The sequence below is a fragment of the Linepithema humile genome, chromosome 8 (assembly GCF_040581485.1).
Source record: "Linepithema humile isolate Giens D197 chromosome 8, Lhum_UNIL_v1.0, whole genome shotgun sequence".
NCBI classification, from domain to species: Eukaryota; Metazoa; Arthropoda; class Insecta; order Hymenoptera; family Formicidae; genus Linepithema; species Linepithema humile.
In genome coordinates, this window is record NC_090135.1 from 5,853,232 (window position 1) to 5,876,991 (window position 23,760).

The 23,760-nt window shown below is 28.4% G+C and overlaps 2 protein-coding genes across 5 annotated transcripts; both read left to right on the plus strand.

The window, feature by feature from the left end:
• The first annotated feature begins 655 nt into the window (after positions 1 to 655).
• Positions 656 to 4,491, plus strand: LOC137001367 (aminopeptidase N-like). The gene is made up of 6 exons (XM_067360072.1): positions 656 to 1,160; positions 1,474 to 1,748; positions 2,863 to 3,050; positions 3,208 to 3,382; positions 3,734 to 3,803; positions 3,987 to 4,491. Exons 1-5 carry the CDS (start codon positions 668 to 670, stop codon positions 3,800 to 3,802), a joined length of 1,200 nt encoding a protein of 399 aa, XP_067216173.1. The 5' UTR covers positions 656 to 667; the 3' UTR covers position 3,803; positions 3,987 to 4,491.
• A 2,759-nt stretch (positions 4,492 to 7,250) lies between these two features.
• Positions 7,251 to 23,075, plus strand: LOC137001366 (aminopeptidase N-like). 4 transcript variants are annotated; one of them, XM_067360068.1, is made up of 12 exons: positions 7,251 to 8,080; positions 9,226 to 10,458; positions 10,803 to 11,243; positions 11,992 to 12,151; positions 13,122 to 13,248; positions 14,047 to 14,131; positions 17,107 to 17,456; positions 18,672 to 18,946; positions 19,446 to 19,633; positions 19,804 to 20,130; positions 20,284 to 20,353; positions 20,537 to 23,075. In XM_067360068.1, exons 2-12 carry the CDS (start codon positions 9,908 to 9,910, stop codon positions 20,672 to 20,674), a joined length of 2,712 nt encoding a protein of 903 aa, XP_067216169.1. In that variant the 5' UTR covers positions 7,251 to 8,080; positions 9,226 to 9,907; the 3' UTR covers positions 20,675 to 23,075. The 4 variants fall into 4 exon arrangements, with proteins under 4 accessions (XP_067216169.1, XP_067216171.1, XP_067216172.1 ...); XM_067360070.1 differs by having other exon boundaries at positions 9,945 to 10,458; XM_067360071.1 differs by having other exon boundaries at positions 7,252 to 8,080; positions 19,804 to 19,978; positions 20,537 to 20,677.
• The last annotated feature ends 685 nt before the right edge of the window (positions 23,076 to 23,760 follow it).

The following is a 23,760-nucleotide window of genomic DNA, read 5'->3' on the forward strand; positions in this document are numbered from 1 at the left end:
CAAATATAAGACTAGATAAAGAAAGACTTTTCAAATCCGCAAAGATATATCCAACATATTATCCTTCATGTATAATTACACAAATATATTATTACACTAATTATACAAACATATAAATTAACACTTTCGCGACCGTTATACAGGGTGATTTAAAATAACTTGATGTCCTTGCAATGCCATATTCTGGAGCAAATTCTGAGACGATTTTTCCTTTTACAAAATTTTGTCCGAAGCTTAGTTTTCGAGTTATAATTGAAAATAGGTAGCAACTTATGAGTTCGGTACAACGGACAGGCAGGGACGCGCAATGTATAATGAGACTGTCAAGTTATTACTATCGTCTCATGACACATTGGCCGTCCCTGCCTGTCCGTTGTATCGGACTCGTAAGTAGCAAACTATTTTCAATTATAACTCGAAAACTAAGCTTCGGACAAAATTTTGTAAAAGGAAAAATCGTCTCAGAATTCGCTCAAGAATATGGCATTGCAAGGACATCATTATTTTGAATCACCCTGTATATTTGCTTGTGCACAACGCTTGAAGAGCCGCTCTATTATATTAAACTGATGTAATATTCGACATTTCATATTATACGACTTAATACCATGATGCAAAAAACAGTAAACGTAAAATTACGTGACCGGCACCTGACTTATACCGAAGCATGAACGTAAAAATATGTAAGTGGCCGCAAAAGTGTTACTATTTTAATACACTAAATAGTAATTTTGAGTATCGCAAACAAAAAATTTTTGCTAAAAATTCGCACAATGTATGCTTTTATAAAAATTTTCTATTTTATAGATATAATCAAACAAATGATTTATGGAACATGGTGCAAACTATTATACCAAATAACTCAAACACATTTATTGTAAAAAGACTTATATCTGTTTGGATAGCGAAAAAATATTATCCTGTACTGCACGTAATACGAAATCATTTGGCTAGCAAGACAACATTCCAATTTCAAATTAACCGTTTTAACGGGGATACAGAATATCTTTCAGTATTTGTGACGTATACGACAAAATCAAAAATAAACTTTCACGATATTTTTGCCAATAAATCCTTTTGGCTATCACCGCAAAATTCGACAGAATTAAAGCAAAAGTTTGAAAAAAAAGATTGGATTATAGTCAATTTACAACAAACAGGTAAATATAAATCATTAAATTTATTATATTTTATCTTTGTATCTTTTTTGCTTTTTTAATCTTACACACCCTGATGCTTCTGACACACGCACTCGCATACTGGCAAGAGTGCGTGTCATTCATGCTTGCAACAAACATTATCACATGATAATCATTTCTACACTTTTTTCAAACCAATTGTAAAATATTTTATTAAAAAATAAATAATTTGAGAAAATGTTTCTCACACAAAACAATAAAAATTATTTAAAAACTATTTTTTCATCAATTCTATCAAGAAACATTAATAATGAAAACTTTCTTTTTATAACAGGGTATTATCGTGTTAATTATGATACTGAAAATTGGCTTAATCTTGCGCAATACATGAATTCTGTGAAATATGTCGACATTCATGTTCTCAATCGGGCTCAAATCATAGATGATGCGTTTTACTTCCTTACACGTAGACAACTTGATTATCTTACGTTTTGGGAAATATCTGCATTTTTATCACGAGAAATGAATTATGTAGTATGGTATCCGATGTTTAAAGTTTTTGAACATATGAGTGTTATAGTTTCAATTAAAAACACTGATCCCCTAAAAGTAGGTAACAGAAAGCTTCTATGAGAAACATGGCATCAAAACATTATGTACACAGAGTGATACAAAACAATGTCCATAAAATGTCATATTGCGCGATTTTTAAGATAATTATTCCTTTAGCAAATGTTTGTTCATAGGTTAGTTTTCGAGATATATATAATTGAAAATAGGTATCTACTCGTACACAGCAGGCAGGCAGGAATTGTGCAACTCATCAAAAGAGTAACGTAATACCTTACAGTTATAGTGTGTGTGAGCAGGGACGGATTTCGGTTTCTGCCGCTCCTAGGCTGAATCAAATTTGCCGCCTCTTAATGACAGTGGAGCAAAGGGAAATTTTTTTATTATTTAAATAAGAAATAGATAATAAAATAGAAAACAGGTATTTCATATATAGGATTCTTTGAATAATAATAAATAATACAAATAAACATTCTCTCTCGCGCGCGCGCGTTTCCAGTTTTTCTTCTTCAATTCTCAACCGATTTTGTTGACATTTTTTCTATGGTATTTAATGTTACCCCGAGCATATAAAGCCAGAAATGTAAATAACGTAAAAAAATTTTTAATATTAAAAAAACTTAAAGAAAAAATTTCAGCAAAATTAGTTGAGAATTGGAAAAGAAAAACGGGAAATAAATTTCGCCGAAAACGCCGGAAAAAACAGCACTTTATACATTCTTTAACAGTAATGATCACGAACATATTTATATTATGACTCTTTTGATAAAAATCAGAATGTATTTCGAATATAAATCAAGTGTTAATAAATTTTTTTTAATTCAAAAATTAAAAATTTGCCGCCCCCTAAAATCTGCCGCCCTAGGCTATAGCCTATCCAACCTAATGAAAAATTCGCCTCTGTGTGTGAGTGTAAGTAGCGAACTATCAACTTTTCAATGATAACTCAAAAACTAAGTTTTGGACAAAATTTCACAACAAAAAAAATCGTTTCAGAAATCGCTTAAGAATATGATATTTCAAGACCAACACGTTGTTTTAAATCATTTTGTATAAAAAGGAAGTTATAATATATGTGTACATATATAAATATACATACATATCTTTTATAAATAGCAATAGGTTAAAATTTATATTACTTACCAATTTTTAGGAAAAGATGGAAAAAATATTGAGTGGAGTTCTGAATCAAATAGGATACGTGTCAAAACCATATGAAAACAAGCTCAAGAAATGTTTAAGAGAGGAAGCCGTAAAATGGGCATGTATTATTGGTAACAAAAAATGTAGAGAAGTAGCCAATGAGCAAATGACAAGAGATCTACATTCTGAAAGTGCGACGTAAGAATAAGTGATTTACAATCACAGTATTCACATAAACAATTTCTGTTGCATTATGTATACTTATATTCTATACATCAAATACTGTACTAGATAAATTATTTTATCATAAAATGAGGTAAATTTTTGCAAGAAATACTTTTTTCTGGTAACGCAGCTCTGTAACGCAATCGGAATGGAAACGATGGATGTATTGTAATGGTTTGGTGTCAGCGGAAAAGTCCATTTGGTACGCTGTATGGTACAAATGGACAGCAACACTTGATGATACAAAAATTTTAGAATATTTAACTTGCAGTGAAGGTCCTTTAGTTGTTTCTAATTATATACAGGTGATTTCGGATAATGATGATTTATTACAACGCAACAATACACGTGCTCACATATTTCTTCTTACCGTTGCGAGACATGCAAGCAACGATACTGTTTGCAATTTTATATTGCAAAATCTCAATAAAAATATACTTATGTTCACCTCCAACACGTAATAATAATTTTTTTTATAATTATATATCTATATTTATTTATATGTATATATATACAAAATATATATATATATATATATATATATATATATATATATATGTGTATATTTCTAATATTTATAATTTTTATCCACCCGCGTCTTTTTTATTCTTATTGCCGGCTTAAATAATAATATTTATCACTTTACTTTTTCGCAGGCAAGCCGACATAATTGCAACATTAATTGTTATTATTACCCACCAACATGCTGTAGAACAATTGGCTAAGGTATATTTTCCAGACTTAAATAACACTCATTTCTTTATTACTTAATATTGAGCTTATTTTTATGATTTTTTTGTACATGACATATCCGATCCGATTACTTTTAACGCAGCAATTAATGCACTCATAAACTGTACTGCGCAAAAATTTTACATTTATTGATATTGTCAAAATAATTTGTCCTAGGTACTTGAATTTGCGAAAATTAATTTGAGAGAACAGCGATTAGTTGATGTTGTTAAAAAAAAAATTAAAAAACGAAGAGACGAGTACGCAAGAAAAGTCGGAAACTTAGGATTCATCGGTGTGCGTCGGTTTAAATAATATTTATTTAATTTAATTATTCCTTTTTACACTGCAAATTTTTGTTGGACCAGATATTTGTCTTTTTTGATTTTCAATAAAGAAGTTATAGAAAGTTGCTTTACAACTAGAAGTGCTTAAGAAGTGAATTGGCTCCGAAATACAAAATATATTTGGGAAAGTGTAATGTAACTTGCAAGAAAATAATTTTTGTCAAAAATAAAATAATATAAAATAAAATATTTTTAATGTTTGTATGCTTACGTCAAAAAATTTTAAATATCAGAAATAATGGGAGAGGTAATATTTATATTTACGTTGAATTGTTTATATGGACGGTTTAAAAGCAAAGCTGTCATACATGAATTAAAAGTTGATTCTATCATAATGATATCATATTACAAGCGTTGTTTTTATTATATTATATTAATATCACAATTTAAGCAATTATCAAAAACAGAAAAAATGATCGATTTTAAAATAAAACATTTATTTACTCTATACGTATCGATATATTTAAAAATATTTATATTTTATAATTTAAGAAATTATTCACATCAAGCGTATTTACATCTAAAATCTTAAATTAAAACGTCATGTTACGATATATCTCGAGAAATATTTATTACTTCTTACTATTTTTTTGGCCACCATGAATCAAGGTTGGGAAAGTTATTTTGTAAAAGTATCTAGATAAAGTTACAATTCTTTTCATTGAAAAAACAACTAGTTACAGTTACAAATTACCGATTCTAAAAAGTAACATGTTACAGTTATAGTTACTCAAAAAGTAACGAGTCGTTACTTTTCAGTTACTTTTTTGCAATAAATGTGCACTATTATTTTAAATACACGAATCTTACATTTCAAGATTTATTTACTTATTATATACTATTATACATAGGTACTTAATTTTATGTTATATTATTTTATATGTAATAAATCACAATTGTTTCAAACTTAAAATAAAAATACATTTAAAATATTAAAAATACAAATAATATTAGGTTATTGCTCTTCCATAATTAAATTAAAAATCGTTTTAATATATAAAGCCAATAGAGCAAGAGCTGGATCGATTTGCTCAAAAATTCCTTTTTTTATTATAAATTTATACAGACGTTTCGGCCAAGGTACGTGGCCATCTTCAGTGTAATACAATAAATATATAAAATTTAATACATGATTAGAGAAGCGTTGGTAATGACAATCAATAAAGTAGTTTTTAGACTAAGGAAACGCATTCTCTTAAAATATTAAATTAATTATTAATTTTAAATAAATTATTATACACTTGCAATAAAAATTATAGGATTAAGATTTTTTATTTTAAAAATTTACGAATTTCACTCAAACAGTTGTAACTTTCCGAAAAATCGTAGACTATTGTTTCAGTTCTTAAAGTCTCAACTTTATGCTTATATGATAATTATCCTCAAAGATAATTTATTACTAAGTGGCAATGTATTCTTTAAATGAGAATTTATTTATTTCTGTTGAATTTCATAATTAATATCTATACGGTTATCCGTCTATTTATTTAACAAATATCGAATCTACACTTAATATGACAATATCCATGACAATTTTGTTCTTTTCTTTATGCATATGTTTATGCGACTATGCAAGTTTGTCTGGATAGGCCCTAATTCTTACAATTAATACAACCGTATATAGAATATTAAATTAACCGTTAAATTAGTTACTAGTTATCATAAATATGTAACTAAGTTAAGTTACAGTTATAAATGAAAAATAAGGAACAAAGTTAAGTTATATACCAAAAAAAAGTAACTGTAACTGTAATTTCGTTACAAGTAATGAGTTACTTCCCAACCCTGTCATGAATTACATACAATTTTGAAATTGATTCAGTTAATTAGACACTATGATCAAAGATTTGATCATCTTTAGTATAATGTTCAAATGCACGCAGAGTCATATGATTAGAGGCGTAACTATCGATGGGACAGAGGGGACTGCGGCCCCGGTCCCAAGAGTCGTTGGGGCCTTTGAAACATATCGAAGTCAAGTTGACAATACCTTGTTTAATTTTATTTTCAATTACACTGTCTAATACCATTTGCCTTGACATTCTATAAGTCGTTTCCAGTAGATCTCTATCGAAAGATATAACTCACGCAAAAGTATTAAAAACGTCTATTTTAGCAACTTTGACTAACTGTGAGGTTTTCTCAAAAACTTGACGTGATACGCTATTTTTACGGTCAGATTCGTCAGCGCTGAAGAAATCTTTCAGAAATGACTTGATTAAACTTAAGGCAAAAGAAAATCTTATTTTATCGATTAATGTTATTATTTGAAATATAGTCTAATTATTTGACAGTTAAATTAAAAATAAAATTCCGTATTTCCGAAATTGCAGTTGCACTTTACGTTCTGCTCTGATACTTCATACAGACGAAATAATTCAGTCGTTCGCTAACGCAAAGTCGAGAAGAAAGCTGTAAAGCACGATCATACCGTCTTTCTTTCTCTAAACTTAAATCTATTTATTAACGTTTTTGTAATTTGTTTTCTGCATTGTTTATTATTTTAAAAAATATAGTATATAGGCACATAATTGGTTTTTTACTTTATGTTATTTAAACCGCCCAAGCCTAACCTAATTACTAAAGAAAATGTATTATAATTACTGTTTTCCATAACAGGGCCTTCAAAAGATCATGTCCCCGAATCCAAATTTTGAAGATACGCCACTGCATATGATCAAAGTTGGATGTACATAAAATTGTGCAATTGAGGTCAAGAAATAAAATTGAACTGGAAGTAAAAAACGCTACATGATATAAAAATTTAAACTAACAGAATTATAATGAGAAATAAAACAAAATGTATATCTGAAAATTTGTCAAAATCATAGTTCGAAAATTATAAGATGCATTGTAATGTCAAATGCTGTCAATGTTTATCGTCTGCTGGAAAGAGAGTCACTATGACAAACAAATGTAAAAATTGATCATATAAAAAGCAAAAGAAACAAGAATTTACACACCTATGTAACTGAAGTCAAGTAATCGGCAATAAAAAAGTCGGGATAACGTACAGAGAATTTTCAATACATGTTACGTAATAACGACAATGACACAAATGCATTTTCACACATTCCTGATATATTGGTTTCCTTATATTTAGTCATCTAAATAATACTGCTACGAAGGTAATGAAAAGTAATTACATTCCATTTTTAGTAAAATGGTTGAATTAAAATTGTTTACTATTTCCTAAAATTAAATATTTCAAGATAATATCTTAGACTGAAATGTTATAGTCATTCTCATATTCAATAAAAATTTTAACAGATATAATAGCAATTATTACAAATTTATAATTAGGAAATTCGTTTCTTGCATTTTTAATACTTTTTTTTATAAATAATTTTATTCCATTCACAAAATGTGATAACTATTAATGTAAAACATTAATATTATTTAGATTAAAATTCAATTACTTATTTTCAATTTAGTAAATCTTTCATATTTCACTGCTGTATATTGTACAAATTTGTACTATTACATTTACAATCTTAAATGTCTGACTGCATAATAACCAAATACAATTGTACACGCAAAATTAATATCTTCTATATATTTATAAGTATTTTATTTTAACAATTGTGTTTGTCAGTAACTACAAACTGTACAATTTCGGTTTATATACGCACATTTAACTGATTATGAATCTTATTTTTCGCGCTCTTCTATCTACTAGTAAAGTGTTTTCCTGTTGCGTGACCTCTTAGCAACTGTTTGCGTGACATAACATATATATTATATCAGTTACGAATATGCTTCTTAGTATGCAGAGACTGCTTGGAGCTAACTGAATCGCAGTTTGATTTATATAGCTTCGGCTTTCACGATTTGTGTGTAAGGTGATGTTAACTGTATTATTATTACAAAATTGTAAATTTTCACGTAGCAAGGAATTTTAATTAACGATTTTAATATATGTAGGTAAGTGATCAGAAACAAAATATTTCTAATACAAAATATATGAAAATTTATAAAGCATGATAATTACAACTTTGTTTTCTTAAATCTCCTTCTGAAAAAGTAACTGTGTCACTAACTTCTTTGTACTTTAATATTTTTTATCTTGCACAGCAGTGATGAGCAATCTTTGTTCTGCAGTGTGCCAAAATTAAAAACCTAATATTCCATACGGGCCGCAACAAACGTAATATTAAATACTTTAATATATTGTATAATAAAAAAAATTTAATTTATAGGGTGGAATTCATTAATTTCGACCATGAAACTTTTCTTTTAATCTGATTTACTTTTTATTAGTTATATTTTTAATATATGTATACAGAGGCATATGTACACATGTAAATTTTTTTTATCGGGAGGTATTAAATATGTAGCTGATGTTTATTTAATGGCATATTTGGGTCTGTTTCTCATCAACAAACTTTTCAATATTGGGAGGTATGTTTGCTAAAATTTTTACACTTCAGCAAAATGAAGTGCAACGTTTTGGAGGGCTGCAGGTAAGTAACTGGAGAGCTGCATGCTGACCGCGAACCGCGCGTTGCTCATCACTGTTGTACAGTATGAGTCTCTTCATGTGTAATGATTAATCACCATTTTTTGCGAAGTGAAAATTAACCTTGTGTGTGTGCGCGTTGCAGCTTGCTTGCGTGCATTTGAGAGAATAGATGTCATAACTGGTTAGAAACATAATAATTTGATATTTTTACGATCCTTTTTTTATTTTATTTTAATGTTTCTCGGCTTAGTGACACTTTCAGTTATAATATCGTTTTTGTTTTATTTCTATATTCTAACAGGCACTTTTAAATATTTATTATTTTTTATAACACTCTGTGAAACTACTCATGTATATACATAGTTATGTATATACATACAATATTATTATATTATCTTTCTAAACATTCATCAGACAAATTTTATGAATTTTACTTTTCCATGTTTTTTTTTCACTTTATCTTGCACTGAAAGAAAAGAACAATAGCAGTAACCATAATCAACGACGCTTTTTGGCGTCAAATATTTTTCTTAATGTTCTATAATAACTTTGCAGGTTGGTCCATTTTAATAAATCTACTAAAATATCTTAAAATCTTTATGTTTAGGACAAAAATGTTTTTGATCAAAGTTGCTCAGTTACTAAAGGAAAAGAAGGTGGTGACCGTGGTTGACTTTAAGAAAATGTCCTTAAAGTCAAGAGAAGGACACAGCTTGCAAACGTGCGTTCGTCTCTTAACTTTTATTTGTGCGTTAGAGCTGGTATACAATCAATCGACGGACAATAATATTGTGTGCAATATAGTTTGTCCGAAATAGTGATGTATGTGCAAACATGCGTTCGGTTCTTAACTTTTGTAGGCAATCGTACTGTAGGTAATAAATTTTGGTGTGCAAACAAAATGTAAACAAACGAAATGTCGGCAATAAATTTGTAGACAAACGGGGCCTCCCAAGGTCAGGTCAAGATCCCTTAAAATTTTTTAATTGAAATAAGGATTTGAGATATTCTAGTGGGTTGATTAAAATGTGTGTGGACCACCCTGTGTAATTGACTATATATTTGACAATACTATACGTATAAAAATATTATTGCTAACATTATACTAACAATTTTTATAAAAATGAGTATCGTAACTATAATAGTAGTAACTTGCAATAATAGTTCAGAACATGATACACTTTTCTTTTAGTATATCACGATTTTTTTCTATATCTTTTCAGTCTAAATTCTAATCGTTATTATGTGCTTTTCTCTGTTATATTTAAATTAAAAATTATGTGTTGCAAATGTATATGTTTTATTGTCAACAAATACTTTTTTCAGACATTTTTTTGTACATAAAAAAAATGAATATGATATTTCGAAAGCTTTTAACAAATGGCGAAATAATATTAATCGTTACAATAGCACTTTGCACTGCTATCAATACAGAAAATGACACTACAGGTCGTTACCATTTACCGGATTACATAATACCTATGGATTATGATGTCAATATAAGACTTGATTACAAAACAAATGATGTTATTGGCAAATGTAGTATACTTATACATATTACTCGTGAAACAGAAAATATATCTATGAATCTAGTGACATTTGCTGTAATGAAAATAGTTCTGTATGACAACAGTCATAGTAAAAAAGTTTACGTTCCAAAATATTTATTTGATAATGAACTAAATATGTTTATGATCCATTTTACCAAGGACCCAAAATTTCCAAAATATTTACCGGCTGGTAAATACACTCTAATACTGACATATATGAGTGACATAAAAAATAACGAAAAACACTTTTATAAATCTTTATACTCAAATAGAAAACTGGACAACAAACTGTAAGTTAAAAAAAATACTTTAATAAAAATTATATTATAAAGCTTATTTTCGTTAATATTCGTTTCAAAATATATTTATTAAGTACATTCATAAACCAAATGACATTCCGAAAATTGCGTATTACTTAAAATAGTCATAATAGCACTCAAATGAATTCATCACTGCACTTCAAATTTGTCGATTCTATGATTTAGAAATATGTGTCAAATTGGCACATTCTGTACAATGTTATAAATCATGATTCAATTTTTCTAACCCAATATTTTTTAGTCCATCCTGAGTCGATCCTTAAGTATAATTATATTTTAAATTTTATAAAAACCATATTGTTAAAATATGACAGGTTAAATGCGACAGGTGTTGATATAATGAATACTCGACAACTATTTCCATATTTGGATGAGATGACATTTAATTACACCTTAAAAATTTCCATCCTGCATCATAAAAATTACACAATTTTATCAAATATGCCTATACAAACAACAGAAAATGACAAACATGACATGAGGTGGATACATTTTAAGAAATCTTTTATGTCCATTCAATACTTAAAGGTTGTGATAACCACATTCACTAATATTTCTACTTCGGTTGGAAATTTCACCTTTTGGAATAGAAAAAACATAACAAACCATTTGAAATTAGTGAAATGTATTGCCCAACAAACCCTACACTTTTTAAAACATAAAAATAATATAGACAAAACACCAAAAATAGATTATGTTACATTCTGGGATAGTCAACACAATAGCACTGAGACATGGGGACTAATTTTACAAAGGTAATATTCAAAACTAAAATGAATTAATCAAAAATAATTATTTAATAAAAGATATAAAACTATCAAATAATAAAATTTTAAAACTGGAAAATATTCATATATTTATGTCAATATATAAAAATTAGGAAATAGTCGAAATCTATACAATTTTATTTGCGTCACATTAAGAAGATATCATTACTTTTAGTTCAGATTAGAAATTGAAATAATCATTCTGTACGTGAAATCAGACTTTAGTGTAGCTTTAGTTTTAGAAGCATGAAAAATAAGTGTTTTTTAAGTGTGTTTTAAGTTGCACGAATAAAATGACTGCTATAAAATCTTTTATTATATCAGTTATTTTGTCGGAACTCATCGGAGTTTTTGTGCTCCAAAATCTAATGTTCTTCTTCATCCGTGAAATTACTTATGCAAAATGTACAAAATATCTGCTTTCCAATTCTTGAAATAAAGTTTATATGTAACTGTAAAGAAAACAATTATTATTACGTCGTTTTATAGGCAAAATAAGTTATATTATTGAACATGAATACCAACTATCTCAAAATTGTCAAAAGTCAATTTATTTCTATTTGTTATGAGATTTAGCACAAAAAATCTTAAATACATTATTGCAGAAAACAATTAAATAAAAACTTTTTAATGGCTTTGTAATAATTTGATATATCTACAATATAAAAACTTAATAAATTGTTTAATTACAGCAATCATTGTCCATGAATTTTTCATATTTGAAATCGTTTTTTAGAGAAGCTGATATTCATGTCGAACAGTCAGATTCCGTTGGGCATAAATTGAAAGTGGCTCGTCTTATAACACATCAAATGATAACTTTTTGGTATAATGATGTGTTGCTATGGTCGAAAACAGGTTTTGCTACATTGCTTGCAACGTACATCTTATATCAGGTATATCTTATATCACGTTGTTTTAAATTCTTATAATTGATATACACCACATTTGGTAATCATTTAGATTTACATAAACAGTTACAATCGTCTTGACTTTGACATACGTTACCAACGCCAATTGTTCTGACAATGAGTAAAAAGAAAAAAGTTTTCGTCACTCGTTATTTATTTATTTATTATTTTATTTATTAAAAAGTTATTAACATAAAAAGGAGCTTTGCCTCTCTCTTTCTGCACCCTCAAAAAAACCTTATCCCTTATCCAATCCTTATATTTTTCTGAGAAAAATTGTGCTCGGAGTCTCTTCCCCTTTTATATCCTCGAACTTGTTTGTAATAATTATTCCTGCATTGTAAAACAAGTGATGATGATCTATAATTTGTATATATGTATGCATAAATGTTACTTTGACACCGAGGGCGCATAATTTCTCGTCTTGCATTTGATACAAATATATGATTAGATTTTCATCGTTGTCAAATAAAGAAATTCATGTAGCAACATATTACGTTATGAATTTGTAACAGAAATTGCGTACTTTATATTATTCTTATAACACAAGTAAAAGGAAAAAATTTACTACATGCTGACAGCATATGTCCTCTCCTCAAAACTCCAGAGCAGGAAAAATTAGAAAAATATTTATTTAAAATATTAATTTTAATTGTTAATAACTTTTTATATTGTTCAAAGTTTTTAAACATGGAGTGACGACTAAATACATATTTACATCAATTTTCCACGTTTAAGTAAATAAATCTGTTAAGCGTTTGTTCTGTTTGATACATGTATATTAGCAAATTGCGTCATATACATTAAATTTTTTCTTTAATAACTATGTAAAAATGTAATAAATAATACATTTTATCATAAAAAACAAAAGTTTATTTGCAACGATCAACGGTGGTGTATTATTTCAAATATAATATCTTGACCAAATATTTATTTCATTACTTTAAATTTTCAGATTCCTCCGAATTATGACATAATGAATTTTTTTATTGCCGAAACACAACGGGAATCTTTTCATTTTGATACTGCTTCGAATACAAATGAAACAAATTCACTTAGCTATCATTTAGATCATGTAAAACGTAAGTAAGGAAAATATATCTAAAAGCCTACAAATGGTTTAAGTAAATATAATTAAATAATGCTGAAGAATAATATGCAAATTTTTTAATTTTATGAAAAAAAATAAAAATTTGAACTACACACAATGTTACGAAACAGATTACAGTCTGCCTCGTTGCTAAGAAATTGAAGTACCCAGCGATATTAATTGTAAAATTACCTGCTTAAATTTATTTTGTTTGATTTTAATTCTGTTGCTTGTTTAATTGATTAGTTGTGTTTTGATTTTCTTTGAAAACATCTTGTCCATCCCTCGACGGACAAGCTCGAGCTTATATATGTACGTTTAATTGTGTAAGGATGTCAACAAACGAGAGACATTATCATATTTGGTTATTATATCGAGCTGTCAGCCCGTATTGGTTCCAATACAACGGTGTGAAACAAGTCGATATAATTTCAAATCTCTCGTGTAACCTCTTTGCCGATATTGACGACAGTCGCGCCAAAATCGTCAAACCGATAGAAAGACTGAAAGGTTGAATACCAACAAGTTGTTCTGGCACGTTAAAACTCAAAACGAATAAATTTAAAAACACTGTTCAGTGAAACAAAACGTTAGTTATCATATTTCGATGTCCCTGTGACAATTATCAGCAATCTTAACATACGAAATCTCATTTACGTTTTTAATACTTAAATTAAAGTACAATGTACTGACATACATAAATTTCAATATAAAAGAAATATATCTTAACTTTTAAAAAATATGTATTTCAAAGTACTTAACAAACACATTATAATTTTAATTGTTTCAGCATCCAATATATGGCGCATGTTATACCATTTGATAACTCCTGATATGTTTTGGACTGGTATCCGCACATATGTTAATAACAAACAGTAAGTAATATTTATTTATCTTTTTTGCTAGATAATTATCACATAAATTGGATATTGAAGAAGAATGATGTATTGGAAATTCCACTGTCCAAAAATATAAATATAAACTTCTTCAAACTTATCTTAAGAAATTATCTTAAATCTTCAAAATTGTAAACAACAGAACGTTGATTTTCAAAGAAAGGCATCAAAACTGATATATCTTGTTTTTGTAAATTATCTTTTAGCTAAAAACACAAAATAAACATTTATACACTAAATACTGCTTCCTATTAAATGATATTATTTACTACGCGTCACAATTAAGGGATAGAAAATTTTGGATCGATTTTTGGGTGTTTTCTGAGCGGCTGTATTTCCGCGAAAAATAGACGAAAAATATCTTTAAAAAAAAGCGTTTTGAAGCTTGGATCTCTTCTAGTTTTTGAATCTTCTCAGAAAACTCCCGTATCATTATTTTTAACTGTGTTCTATCCTCCATTGAACGGACAATCCAAAAATTAAAAAAATTTTCCCACATTGGGCAACGTGCATGGACCAGAAAAATTTTTTTTGTCAAAAACCGATTTCATGAAAGCTCATACAAATTTCAACAATTTGCTTTTTTAATGAATGCTGTGTAATTTTTTTTTTTTTGACCGAGTTATTGGCGGTTAAAGCAAAATTCGTACTTTCAACTTTAAACATTCGTAGCTCCGGATCAAATTTTGAAATAAGGATTTTTAGTACGTATCATTTTCGTACGTTATACGTAACTTTCGAGCTTTAGAACACTAGGAAAGAAAAATCCAGCGCTCTCGAGATTTTGCGTGGTTACTGGGCATACCTTTAATTAAAAAAAAACGTGGACACTCAGGAGTTTCAATCATTTTTCACGAAGTTGCGCCTAGGTAAATGAAAAAAGAGGAAAACGCGATTTTTAACACGTTTTTACAGTCGACATGTCGAAATAAAAAAAATATCGGATCAAAATTCTAAAAAAAGCGTCTTATAGGGGAGACTTTGAACTTTCCAAAAAGCCCATGGCAGATGTCGTACGAATTTATTGCGGAGCCACGAATGTTTAAAGTTAAAAGTACAAATTTTGCTTTAACCGCCAATAACTCGTTAAAAAACAATCGCACATCATTCACTAAAAAAACAAATTGTTGAGAATTGTATGAGCTTTAACGTTATGAAATCGGTTCTTGACAAAAAAATTTTTCTGAACCATGCACGTTGCTCAATTTAGGGAAATTTTTTTTATTTCTGGATTGTCCGTTCAATGGAGGATAACTCAGTTAAAATTGATGATACGGAAGTTTTCTGCGAAGATTCAGAAACTAGAAGATCCAAGCTTCAAAACGCTTTTTTTAAAGATTTTTTTCGTCTATTTTTCGCGGAAATACAGCCGCTCAGAAAATACCCAAAAATCGACCGAAAATTTTCTATCCCCTAATTTTGACGCGTAGTGTACTTTTAACATTATTTATTGTTTCCAACTTTTAAAAAATTAACGTTTCTCGAAACCACACGAAAGGTGAGTCTGAAAAAATTGAGTTCTAAACTAACAAATCTACTGAAAATTATAAAACTTATTAGAAATATAAAAATGTACTGCTGTAAATTGTTTAATAATGTATTAAGTTGTTTAATATTACAAATCGATTCCGAATTTTTTTTATTACAATACATAAGAAATACGTAACGTCCTTAATACATTAATAATATAATAATGCCATTTACTTTTTGTGTGCAAGGCATCTATACAAAATTAGATAGATATAACTCAATTTTTTGTTTTTAAAGCGGAATTTATGTATGTATGTCAATTTATATACATTTACATATCAATAAATCGCCCACTGTAGAATATGTCGGTTTTCGAAACATCTTAATAAAATCCTTCAAATCGAACCGTGAGAAAAGCAATAGAAACAAAAGCAAATTAAAAAAACTTTTATTAAAAAGCTACACAAAGTATGTAAAATAACTTGTTATAATATAAAAGTATAATTGTTATTTAGATTAAATAATTATCAAAAAAATTTATAGAAACAGAGATTTCAAACTTAAAGAATTTGATATAAGCTGATGTAATATATAAATAAGCAAGGAATATGTACAAACTATGGGTTTTGAATGAATTAATTAATTGAACAAATTACGTTTATATTATTTAAATTAGCTTTGATAAAACGTAACATTTCAATTCTGAGAAATCTGTTATTTTTGGAGGCCTATATCAATTTCGATGCCCCCACTATTCCCTCTTTTGCTCTATCAGTCTATCGATCTATCTATCTTCTAAAATCAAAATACTAATTTTATTTATGTAAACCAAAATTGATTTTTGAAGTTCGGTCGAATTAACTTTGACAGTCCTTTAGAAACTAACATTTAACATATACATATACAGATAGAAAAACTTTTATTCTTTATATTAAAATCAAAATTTATTAATATAATTATAAGTTCAGATTGTATAAAATATAACTGAAAATGTAAAAAATAAGATATTTCGATGGGTAATCATTCTTATCTACAATTTTAAAAACAAATTTAATTTATTCCAAATATCAGACTAGATAAAGAAACTTTTCAAATCCGAAAAGATATGTCCTACATACTATCCTTCACGTATAATTACACAAATATATTATTACTCTAATTATACAGACATATAAATTAACACTTTCGCGACCGTTATATATTCGCTTGTGCACAACGCTTGAAGAGCCGCTCTATTATATTGAACTGATGTAATATTCGACATTTCATATTACACGACTTAATACCATGATGCAAAAAACAGTAAACGTAAAATTACGTGACCGGCACCTGACTTATACCAAAGCATGAACGTAAAAATATGTAAGCGACCGCGAAAGTGTTCATATTTTAATATACTAAATAATAATTTTGAGTATATAAATAAAAAATTTTTGCTAAAAATTTGCACAATGATGTTTTTATAAAAATTTTCCATTTTATAGATATAATCAAACAAATGATTTATGGAACATAGTGCAAACTATTATACCAAATAACTCAACCGCATTTATTGTAAAAAGACTTATATCTGTTTGGATAGCGGAAAAATATCCTGTACTGTACGTAACACGAAATTATTTGTCTAATAATACAATATTCCGATATCTCACTCTCGATTTTGACGAGGATGCAGAACATCTTTCAGCATTCGTGACGTATACGACAAAATCAGAAATAAACTTTCACGATATTTTTGCCAATAAATCCTTTTGGCTATCACCACAAAAGCCGAAAGGATTAAAGCAAAAGTTTGATAAGAATGATTGGATTATAGTCAATTTACAACAAACAGGTAAATATAAATCATTAAATTTATTATATTTTAAATTAAAAATATAATATTGGCTCAAATTATTCAAATAAATTATTAACAACAAGCTACAGAGCCCAAGCTGGATTTTCGTGCTTAATTTATTAATATATTATAACAAAAGTTTAGGTCAATCTAGACGTTTCGACCATCTGGTTGTGGTCATCTTCAGTAGTTAGTTATTATAAAATTCGGAACATATTAATAAACAATCGTTACTTATAAAACTAATTCGGATATTACAATCTTCTTATATTCGTTACATTTAAAAATTGTTTAGAAGGACAACACATCTTGAAAGTCATGCCTCTTCTAATAACACCAATCTTAAGATCATCAGGAAGGAAATCATGTTTTACATTAAACATACACGATGTCCTTTTTAAGATTTGAATTGTGGTTGATTGCAATTATTCTCAATGCATAGCAGTACCGTCATGTTGTGTTTTCGTGTAAACTTTCTTATTTTAAAAAACTAAGAACCAAAACTATTCGGTGTAACGAGTCAGTTTGCTAAAAATGATATTGGAGGTCCGTGTCGTTTGAGTGGACATGGCAAACCACAATTCAAATCTTAAAAAGGACATCGTGTATGTTTAATGTAAAACATGATTTCCTTCCTGATGATCTTAAGATTGGTGTTATTAGAAGAGGCATGACTTTCAAGATGTGTTGTCCTTCTAAACAATTTTTAAATGTAACGAATATAAGAAGATTGTAATATCCGAATTAGTTTTATAAGTAACGATTGTTTATTAATATGTTCCGAATTTTATAATAACTAACTACTGAAGATGACCACAACCAGATGGTCGAAACGTCTAGATTGACCTAAACTTTTGTTATAATATATTAATAAATTAAGCACGAAAATCCAGCTTGGGCTCTGTAGCTTGTTGTTAATAATTTATTATATTTTATCTTCGTATCTTTTTTGCTTTTTTAATTTTACACCCTGATGCTTCTGACACACGCACTCGCATACTGGCAAGAGTACGTGTCATTCATGCTTGCAACAAACATTCTCACACGATAATCATTTCTACTCTTTTTCAAACCAATTGTAAAATATTTTATTAAAAAATAAATAATTTGAGAAAATGTTTCTCACAAAAAACAATAAAAATTATTTCAAAACTATTTTTTTATCAATTCTATCAAGAAACATTAATGATGAAAACTTTCTTTTTATAACAGGGTATTATCGTGTTAATTATAATACTGAAAATTGGCTTAATCTTGCGCAATACATGAATTCTGTGAAATATGTCGACATTCATGTTCTCAATCGAGCTCAAATCATAGATGATGCGTTTTACTTCCTTACACGTAGACAACTTGATTACATTACGTTTTGGGAAATATCTGCATTTTTATCACAAGAAATAAATTATGTAGCATGGTATCCTATGTTTAAAGCTTTTGAATATATAAGTGTTATAGTTTCAATTAAAAATACTGATCCCCTAAAGGTAGGTAACAGGAAGCTTCTATGAGAAACATGGCATCAAAACATTATGTACACAGAGTGATACAAAACAATGTCCATAAAATGTCATATTGAGCGATTTTTAAGATAATTATTCCTTTAGCAAATGTTTGTTTATAAGTTAGTTTTCGAGATATATATAATTGAAAATAGGTATCTACTCGTACACAGCGGGCAGGCAGGGATTGTGTAACTCATCAAAAGAGTAACGTAATACCTTGCAGTCATAATGTGTGTGAGTGTAAGTAACGAACTATCAACTTTTCAATTAAAACTCAAAAACTAAGTTTTGGACAAAATTTCGCAACAAGAAAAATCGTGTCAGAAATCGCTTAAGAATATGATATTACAAGACCAACAGGTTGTTTTAAATTATTTTGTATAAAAAACAAGTTATAATATATGTGTGCATATATAAATATACATACATATCTTTTATAAATAGCAGTAGATTAAAATTTATATTACTTACCAATTTTTAGGAAAAGATGGAAAAAATATTGAGTGGAGTTCTGTATCAAATAGGATACGTGTCAAAACCATATGAAAACAAGTTCGTAAAATGTTTAAGAGAGGAAGCCGTAAAATGGGCATGTATTATTGGTAACAAAAAATGTAGAGAAGTAGCCAATGAGCAAATGACAAGAGATCTACATTCTGAAAGTGCGACGTAAGAATAAGTGATTTACAATCATTTCTGTTGCATTACGTAATCACATAAACAATTTCTGTTGCATTACGTATACTTATATTCTATACATGAAATACTGTACTAGATAAATTATTTTATTATAAAATGAGGTAAATTTTTGCAAGAAATACTTTTTTCTGGTAACGCAGCTCTGTAACGCAATCGGAATGGAAAGGATGGATGTATTGTAATGGTTTGGTGTCAGCGAACAAGTCCATTTGGTACGCTGTATGGTACAAATGGACAGGAACACTTGATGATACAAAAATTTTAGAATATTTAACTTGCAGTGAAGATCCTTTAGTTGTTTCTAATTATATACAGGTGATTTCGGATGATAATGATTTATTACAACGCAACAATACACGTGCTCATATATTTCTTCTTACCGTTGCGAGACATGCAAGCAACGATACAGTTTGCAATTTTATATTGCAAAATCTCAATAAAAATATACTTATGTTCACCTCCAACACGTAATAATAATTTTTTTATATATATATATATATATCTCTATATTTATTTATATGTATATATATTTCTAATATTTATAATTTTTATCTACCCGCGTCTTTTTTATTCTTATTGCCGGTTTAAATAATAATATTTATCACCTTACTTTTTCGCAGACAATCCGACATAATTGCAACAATAATTGTCATTATTACGCACCAACATGCTGTAAAGCAATTGGTTAAGGTATATTTTTCTGACTTAAATAACACTCATTTCTTTATTACTTAATATTGAGCTTATTTTTATGATTTTTTTGTACATGACATATCCGATCCGATTACTTTTAACGCAGTAATTAATGCACTCATAAACTGTACTGCGCAAAAATTTTACGTTTATTGATATTGTCAAAATAATTTGTCCTAGGTGCTTGAATTTGCGAAAGTTAATTTGAGAGAAGAGCGATTAGTTGATGCTGTTCAAAAAAAAATTAAAAATCGAAGAGTCGAGTACGTAAGAAAAGTCGGAAACTTAGGACTCATCGGTGTGCGTCGGTTTAAATAATATTTATTTAATTTAATTATTCCTTCTTACACTGCAAATTTTTGTTGGACCAGATATTTGTCTTTTTTGATTTTCAATAAAGAAGTTATAGAAAGTTGCTTTACAACTAGAAGTGCCTTATAGTCGATGATGAGAACAGAATTAGCTCCGAAATACAAAATATATCTGGGCAAGTGTAATGTAACTTGCAAGAAAATAATTTTTGTCAAAAATAAAATAATATAAAATAAAATATTTTCAATGTTTGTATGCTTACGTCAAAAAATTTTAAATATCAGAAGTAATGGGAGAGGTAATATATTTATATTTACGTTGAATTGTTTATATGGACGGTTTAAAAGCAAATCTGTCATACATGAATTAAAAGTTGATTCTATCATAATGATATCATATTACAAGCGTTGTTTTTATTATCATAAAATCAATATAATTATTGATATCACAATTTAAGCAATTGTTAAAAACAGAAAAAATGATCAATTTTAAAATAAAACATTTATTTACTCTATACGTATCGATATATTTAAAAATATTTTTACTATATAATTTAATAAATTATTCACATCAAGCGTAAATTAATATCTGAATTCCTAAATTGGAACGTTATGTTAAGCGATATATCTCGAGAAATATTCACCACTTCCTACTATTCTTTCAGCTACCATAAATCACATAAAATTTTGAAATTGATTCAATTAATTAGACATTTTGATCAAAGATTTGATCATCTTTAGTACAATGTTTAAATACATGCAGAGATGCCATATGATCAAAGCTAAATGTACAAAAAATTATGTAATTAAGGTCAAAAAATAAAATTGAACTGGAAGTAAAAAACGCTACATGATATAAAAAATTTAGACTAAAAGAGTTTAAATAAGAAATAAAATGTATACCTAAAAACTTGCCAAAATCATAGTTCGAGAATTATAAAATGCATTGTCATATGCTGTCAAAGGAGGATATTAAATATAGGTCGATTTTGGTCGAATGGTGTGAAACCAAAACTACACATGGTTTCTTATAGATTTCATACCGTAGAATCACGTGGTAAAGTTTATTTTTTTCTAAACAGCGGGGAAAGTACGGAAAAATTGAAAAAAGACCATGAAAAATGGAATTTCCCGAGCTGGTTGAAGCTTGGAACATTCCTGCAGCAATTTAAAAAAAATGATTTGTCGCTCTTGTCCTTTTGCAGGGAGGAAGTTCTGAGGCTCTCACATGACATACAAAAAAGATCGATCCAATACATGCGTCGGAAGACACCCTTATACCCGAAAAACCACCCCAAAATCACTTAAACGATTCTCGCCAAGCTAAGGGTATGTTCCGACGCATATATCGAATCGGTCTTTTTTGCATGTTGTGTGAGGGCCTCGAAACTTTCTCAGTGCAGAAGGAAAAAAACGACAAATTATTTTTTGCTAGGCGAGAATTTTTTAGGCACTCTGGGGTGGTTTTTTGAGTATAATAGTGTCTTCCGACACATGTATCGAATTGGTCTTGTTTGTATGTTATGTGAGGGCCTCAAAATTTCCTCTATGCAAAAGGAGAAGAGCGACAAATCATTTCTAGCTTGGCGAGAATCGTTTAAGTGATTTTGAGGGTGGTTTTTCGGGTATAAAGGTGTCTTCCGACGCATGTGTCGGATCGGTCTTTTTTGTATGTCATGTGAGGGCCTCAGAACTTCCTCCCTGCAAAAGGACAAGAGCGACAAATCATTTTTTTAAAATCGCTGCAGAAATGTTCCAAGCTTCAACCAACTCGGAAAATTCCATTTTTCATGGTCTTTTTTCAATTTTTCCGTACTTTCCCCGGTGTCTAGAGAAAAACAAACTTTACCACGTAATTCTACGGTATGAAATCTATAAGAAACCATGTGTAGTTTTGGTTCCACACCATGGGCCAAAATGGACCTATATTTAACATCCTCCTTTATCGTCTGCCGGAAAAAGAGTCACTGTGACAGACAAATGTAAAAATTGATCATACAAAAAGCACAAGAAGGAAGAATTAACAAATAGAGTGGTGAGAAAAATTATAAGGGTAGGAAATATCCAAATAGTGTAATAAATACAAGATTGGATGATAAGATTTTAAAAAAGGAAATAACAATTTTAGGACCGCAAGATAAAATTCGAAAAGTAGTTTAGTATGGATATTTACATATATCGATTTTATTCTTGTGAAATATAATATAAACCGATCGATCAATAGAAACATATAATATAATTTACATACCTGTGTAACTGAAATCAAGGAATCGGCAATAAAAAAATCGGGAGAACGTACAGAGAATTTTCAATACATGTTACATAATAACGACAATAGCACAAAATGCATTTTTACGTATTCCTGATGTATCGGTTTCTTTTTATTTAGTCTTCTAAATAATACTGCTATGTTAGTAATAAAAAGTAATTACGATATTACGATATATTTTTAGTAAAATGGTAGAATTGTATACAACTTTTCAAAATTAAACATTTCAAGATAATATCTTAGACTCAAATGTAATAGTCATTTTAATATGTAATAGAAATTTTTAACAGATATGATAGCAATTATTACAAATTTATAATTAGAAATTTGATATCTTTAAGATATCTTAGACTCAAATGTAATAGTCATTTTAATATGTAATAAAAATTTTTAACAGATATGATAGCAATTATTACAAATTTATAATTAGGAAATTTGTTTTTTGCATTTTTAATTTCTTTTCTTATAAGTAATTTTATTATATAAGCTTTCACAAAACGTAAAAACTATTAATGTAGAGCATTAATATTATTTAAATTTAAACTCAATTACTTATTTTCAGTTTAGTAAATCTCTCATATTTCACTGCTGTAATTGCACAAATTTGTACCATTACATTTAAAATCTTAAATGTCTGACTGCATAACAGCTTAATACAATTTTACACGTAAAATTAATATTTTCTATATATTTATAAGTATTTTATTTTAACAATTTTGTTTGTCAGTAACTAAAAACTATACAATTTCGGTTTCTATACACAAATTTAACTGACTATGTATTTTAATTTCTGTGCTTTTCTAGCGTTTAGTAAAGTGTTTTCC

What these genes read in the sequence shown, in the direction of transcription:
- LOC137001366 (XM_067360068.1), top strand. Translation starts at nt 9,908, where the DNA reads ATGTATATGTTTTATTGTCAACAAATACTTTTTTCAGACATTTTTTTG. An exon ending in AGTCAATTTACAACAAACAG is followed by an intron (nt 17,457 to 18,671) that starts GTAAATATAAAT and finishes TTTTTATAACAG; the next exon opens with GGTATTATCGTGTTAATTAT. An exon ending in CTTATGTTCACCTCCAACAC is followed by an intron (nt 20,131 to 20,283) that starts GTAATAATAATT and finishes ACTTTTTCGCAG; the next exon opens with ACAATCCGACATAATTGCAA.
- LOC137001367 (XM_067360072.1), top strand. Translation starts at nt 668, where the DNA reads ATGAACGTAAAAATATGTAAGTGGCCGCAAAAGTGTTACTATTTTAAT. An exon ending in AGTCAATTTACAACAAACAG is followed by an intron (nt 1,161 to 1,473) that starts GTAAATATAAAT and finishes TTTTTATAACAG; the next exon opens with GGTATTATCGTGTTAATTAT. An exon ending in AAAACACTGATCCCCTAAAA is followed by an intron (nt 1,749 to 2,862) that starts GTAGGTAACAGA and finishes ACCAATTTTTAG; the next exon opens with GAAAAGATGGAAAAAATATT.